The 6,024-nt window shown below is 41.6% G+C and overlaps 1 protein-coding gene across 1 annotated transcript in view; it reads right to left on the bottom strand.

Annotated features, from left to right (window-relative positions):
- The window catches only part of MBOAT1 (membrane bound O-acyltransferase domain containing 1), a gene marked incomplete at its 5' end in the record, with an annotated part of 32,701 nt that overhangs the window by 1,125 nt on the left and 25,552 nt on the right, over positions 1-6,024 (bottom strand). The window contains 3 exons of the mRNA XM_010284558.1: positions 801-952; positions 2,109-2,241; positions 3,626-3,690. Coding sequence (XP_010282860.1) covers positions 801-952; positions 2,109-2,241; positions 3,626-3,690 — 350 coding nt within the window. The remainder of the gene's footprint in view (positions 1-800; positions 953-2,108; positions 2,242-3,625; positions 3,691-6,024) is intronic.

The following is a 6,024-nucleotide window of genomic DNA, read 5'->3' as shown; positions in this document are numbered from 1 at the left end:
AATGATAAAAGAAACAGGAATAGAAAATGTCAAAATTCAACTCCCTTCAAACAGGCTTACTGACAGCAGCTATCTTGACTATCAGTTTTATGTCTTTTATGTTAGAGGAGGGAATTGTCTGTCGTCTTAACCAAAACCTGTTTCTCTATGTTGACAGTTTACTGTAGAATGAAAGAAAAGTAACATAAGGTAGTTCAGTCTCCCTTTTCAAATTATTTTCTCATTTTCTCTATTTCAAATTATTTTTATTAGAGTATATTCAATATACTCTGCAACACCAGTGTTTTCTTATTTTTAAGGAACCTAGGGAAGCTCTCGCTTCCTATGGAAGCATTCAAAAAGAAAAGCATACACATTTCAAGAAGTAACCCCCTGCCAGGCATCCTCCTTTTCTCCTGCTGACCGATCACATCTCCTGTTCTACACATTCGGCAGCTGGAAAGCTGGTCTCTTCTCATCGAGTGCTTCCTACTGCTAACTCACATTATTCTTAACCTCTCCAGCCTTGGCTACTGTTAATGGTTGAGACTCAACTGTTTTGAAAAAGGAAACTGAGTATGTGAAAAGTCACATAAGGACACAGAAAGACTGAGAAGTACAAGTGAAGTGCTCTGTCTTGGCATTATTATTATCTCATGAAGTTACAGGAGTGCAAAAATCACCCCTTACACGTTATTAAGCATCCTGTTTGAACTCCTTTCAAATTTGTTGAAATGCCAACTGCCTTTCAGTGTGGTTTGGGTTATTTAACAAAAGCCTGTGCCGGTCTGGAGAATAATAGTCAAGAGGAGAGAACTTACTTGTAGAACTTAATTGTGGGCTCAACAGCCAGCATAACAAATGGTGCAACAGTATAGCACACAGCCAGTTGAGTGGCAACCCAGGTAACAACGTCGTAGGCCATCTTGAGAGGCACTGACGAGAGGAAGTAACGTCTGCAATTGCTTCTTATCTGCAGATCAGGGAAAAGTAAACAGAAAATTACATAAATTCATTTCTTAGGCAAAGTCATGTGGACGCATTGTAGTGTATGACTCTCCACTTATCGTCAGCATTAGTATTACAGAAACGTTTATACACCAGTTAGAAAGCACTGAGGGCAGGAAGACGAAAGTGTATGGACTGACATATCCAAGATCCCACAGTCAACCAGTGGCAAACAGAGAAATGTCCCCCAGTCTCCTCTGTCAATCACAGGAGCAGACTCTCATGCTGTGTAGCTGGGACACTATCTTTAGGGAGGGGAGTTGTTATGATTTGATCTTCCTCCCTCCTGGTGTTGATTTATTATTGTTTATCAACAGTGAAACAAAGTTACTTGAAATGAACAAGTATGTGTTTATACCTGCAAGCGTGTGTTGTTCCCTAGAGATTTTGGTTTACCTTCACATCTGTGAACTCCTCACAAATAAGAGGCAAAGCACGTATTAAGATCTTACGTTAAGCAACCCGCTATAGCCATAGTGGTTAATTCACCTTTCAAATTGACCTGGTTGTTTTTCCATAGTCAAACTCTGAAAGACAGAGTGGTGCTTCCCAGCCCTGCACAACGGGCTTGTTCAGCCTGAAAGATCAGCAGTGATAAATTTAACAGTGAGACATGAAACCTGTCTGTCTTTGGTGACTCTACCCAAGATGAGGCCCATAAACACAGAGACCAGTTTACTGCATCAACTGCATCCACATGAAAGAGTTTGAGTTTGGGCTAATGTTCAACCTATAACAGCTTCTTGTGAAAGACCGGGCACAGAGCCAATTACACGCCAGCATATAGGCAACATGACCTAGAAGAAGTCTGGGCTCCTTGACCTTGAACCCCAAGCTAATTTGACTGCATGGACATAGCTGGTGGCACTACAAGCAACGTTTCTTCTGACAGCCAGGGACAGCACGGCAGCACGTGCAGAATTGGTGCTGGTTATAACTGCTGGGGGTACTTTGTAATTAGCCTCAATCCAGAACAAAGTTGCAGTGAACATCAAGCCTGCAAAAGCATGAAAGAGGGCTCACAGCAGGGACAAGCTGCCTGTGTCAGGGTGGTCCCTGCAGTTGACAGTTGGAATAGTATCTAGCGTGGGCCTTAGAAGAGAACAATGAAAGGTACATACTGCTCTGGCTGCGAGTGTGATAAGGATTCCAGTGAGAAACGTAAAATAATATCCAGGATAGATACCATGCCACAGGGCTGACAGGATAAATGTTAAAGCCGTAGGGTACCAGGGAGCTCTGTCATAGCAGACGCTGCAAAAAATGAAAACAAAACAAGAAGAGGCTGAATACAACTGAACAATGGACACTGCACTTCAAATCCTTCTCTGTTTTTAAGGTCTTATTCTGTTTTCGTAATGGTTTTATCTTGCCTCTGTTATAGACCAGGTACTCTCATTTAGATGGAGGGTTAGAGGGAAAGAGGAAGCATGCTTTTATGCAACAAGTGTCCAAAGAATGCCTGTACAAATATTCCTGGTGCTCATAGCATTTAAATAAATAACGGGGCAAAGGGCAGGCAAGACTTCATTCACCTTTATAGCTCTATTTGGAATCACACACTACCTTTCAAAACCCTGATGGCAGATCAAGAGAAGTTGAAAGACAAGGAGATGTGACCCCACCCTTCACTGGTGAACTGAAGGGAGGTATTTTTAGGCACTGTTATCTGGCAGATGCTGGGAACAATAGGGCGTGCCGTAAGCTATTGCAAAGCAGGGAATTCCTGCTAACTAACTAAGCAGCCCAAATCTTACTCCAAAGACGCAAGCGAATTATACCGGTTCAAGAACACACCAACCGGTCTATTTGGCTATCTGAAGTTTAACTGAAATGCTATGTTCCAAAGAAACGAGTCAAGATTATGCACTTTTTACCCAGAATATCATTTGAATCATGAAAATTAGTAGACATTGACTTTTAAGATGTATATATTTAACAACAAAAATAGTTACGATAACTACAGTAAATCTGTGCCTGCATTACAGACACCACATTGACTGTACGCTGAGCTTTAATCGGGGCAAAAAGTGTAATGAGTAACAAGAGACAGTTCAGTCTACAAAATTTGGACTTATTCTAGTATTTATATGTGCCTTAATATTCACAGGTTAAAATCAGATCCTCTCAATGCTGTATGAAGGCTCTTCTCCATATCCTAAACAGGGACTCTCTGGCAAGCATCTTCTGGTAACTCCAAACCAGACTACACTGGGGCTCTGAGGATTTCAACTTCTCTCCAAATGTAGCTGAACTGGACCCCAGTGACACAGCGAGGCTCACCTCCGGTAGTAACACACATGGGAAACATAACATAGCAAAGTGAAACACTACAGCAAGAATAACAGAGGCAAACAGCAGCCTAAAAGATGCCATCAAAATGCTATTACTTTTTATTATGGAAGATCTGAACGGTTCATTTATGACTTTGCGGCTCATATATAAAATGTGGGCACTTACATTTGCAGCAGTAAAACTTTACAGCACCAAATAACCTTATATTCCACTAACTGTTACAGACACAGGAAACAAAGAAAGAACAAAAGGCTATACATTTATGAGATTCACCAGTCAGCATTTTCCAAGCCATCTAGAGTTTTTGGGTCTCACAGGCATGTTACTGTTTCATTACTCTTACCGTTTAAGCCAGGCAGCTGTCTGAATGTTCCAGTTTTCAATGTACAGTTTAAAACTTGTGGCAGTCTAAGAAAGAAGTTCACATTAAATGTTAGCACTGAAACCTGTAAAATAATACTTGCATTTTAAATTAGAGAGGAGATACATGGAAAAATATTAATTCTAGTAGCTAACTGCTGTGAAGACTGTGCCACAGTCCATCATTACACTAATATGTTTTGGGAGGGACATTAAATATGCTGATTGCTCACTGCTAACACTTGGCACTTGCTGTAAAATCTCACTTTGTTTTGCAAAATTAAATACAGTGTTTGGTTATTTTTCAAATTAAGGGAAATCTGAAAAGCTTTTTTGTTTTAAATGCTTGGCCTTCCCTTCACTTTGTAAACAGCTTCATTTTTGGAAGAGATATCTTGCCACCCGTTACGCAGTCTGGACTTCCCTAGAGTGCTGTTAAAATAAAGTGTTATAAAAACTAAAAGAAGTGTATTATTATTTGGAGAAGGAAGGGGGAAGACTGAAAAACAGGGGCAAAAAATGTTAGGACTAAATTTAGAGGCCAATTCTCAGTCCACTGCACGCTTGAGAAACCAGAGTAGACTCCAGAGTCCTGGGAGAACCACCTGTACCTCCTCACAGCACCAGTTCCCCCAGCTTTAGGTGACTGCTGGACTCCATTCAGCATCAGTTCCCCTAACCCTGGTCAACTTCACCTCTGGTGGTTCCCCTTCCCCACTCCCCCTTGCTCCTTGCCTGCTGACAGAAGCCTCTGAGCATCCCAAGCAGGGACATGATTCAGTGACACCACATTATTTTCCCTTATCAGCTGAAGGCAAGGCCACACTGAAGAGGTGGATTAAAGGCAAAGTTTTCCAAGGGGAATATGCAGATACTTTTGCACTTCCACACAGAATCCTGAAGGCTAGCACTTAATCCTCTGTGTTTAAAGAGTTAAAATGATTAGCAATTCCCAATGCTGTGCTGCCACATTTTAATTGCATTACTGCACCAAGAGAAGCCAAGAAAAACATAATTTCTCTTCCAACTAATATTGCCACTCTCTTTTGGCCTTCTTTAAGTTCCCCTGTTACATTACCAAGAGAGAAAGTAGTCACTGGCTGTCAAAATATGGATGCTGACAAGGCTTTCAAGTCCCCCACACGCTTTTAGCCCCTGTCACATTTTAATGCCCTCACAACTCCTGCCATGTGCTTACCTTTACTACAGATCAGGTAATTTCTTCACCACATTTAGCACTCAGGTTCCCAACTCTTAAGCAATTTTACATACGCAGGTGGCTATACCTGCTGAAAACGCTCTGTACAATCACACTTAAACTTCAACTCCCGGAATTGTTGTTGGTGCATAAAGTGACAGTTCAAGGTTTACCCGAAGTAATGGTCTCTGTAGCCCCTCTTTTTCTCACAAGATCAAATCAATGGAGAGCACTCTGTTTTATGCTCCTGGAAATAATTTCTCCACCCTGATCTCTATTGCCCTTGTGACCAGTAAAGGAAAAAAAGTTTTGAGGGGCCTGCAGTTCAGTGGGTAGAAAGGAGCAAAGGCTCCTGTTTCTTTAATCTGTCTTGACTAAAGACCATTGCCTGCACTTCGCTTTCCTCCTTCAAGCAGAAACTGCCTCAGCCCATCAAAGTAGGAATCATCTCCTGTCCCAAAACCAAATCAGATATTGATTCAAGATCTCAGAGTGGTATCTGGGGTGCTGCCGTCAGGGAGGAGCGTAAAGCATTTCTGGGCTGTGTATTCTGTGTCTCTCAAGGAGAGATGTACGCTGAGGATTAATTAAGGTAAAAAAAAAGACAGAAAGTATGTTGAGAAAGAGAGAATGTATAATGATACTTCTAGTTTTGGCATCTTTCAATGAAGAATTACAGGGGCTCTTTTGTTTTTGAGAAGAGCTATTGCAGCACATCCACTTAGTCACAGATCATTCAGCAATAAAGCAGTTAACTTATTTTCATCTGCTTTCCCTTTTAAAATTGTAACTACAGAATTTCAGGGGGAAGCTCCTCCTGTTTCTAAAGAAACGAAGCCTTTACAAAGCAGTCTCAGACAAACATTTTCACATTTCACTGGCACACACAAAATGTTCTTCAGGGCAAACAAATTACATTGGCCATCTTTTGCATTAGCGAAACAAACATAAGTAGCTTACAAAAGACTAGTGGACGTTAAAAGTATGTTGCAGTCACAAGAAAAACGTGTGACACATATTTTGAGAAACAGGGTGGTTTGCTGGATGGAGCTCTAGATCAGCAGCCATCTAAGTGCTATGTGGCCCTGCCAGTTCCCACTCAGGTCGCTCAGTCTGTACCTGTTCTCTCTCTGACCCTTGCTCCCCTCCGTTTACAAGCAGCACCCCAGGCATGTGCAGGGACC

Source organism: Phaethon lepturus, unplaced genomic scaffold (assembly GCF_000687285.1).
Source record: "Phaethon lepturus isolate BGI_N335 unplaced genomic scaffold, ASM68728v1 scaffold19753, whole genome shotgun sequence".
Classification (NCBI taxonomy): domain Eukaryota; kingdom Metazoa; phylum Chordata; class Aves; order Phaethontiformes; family Phaethontidae; genus Phaethon; species Phaethon lepturus.
The sequence above is the reverse complement of the archived record's forward strand: the minus strand, read 5'-3'. Positions and strand labels throughout refer to the sequence as shown.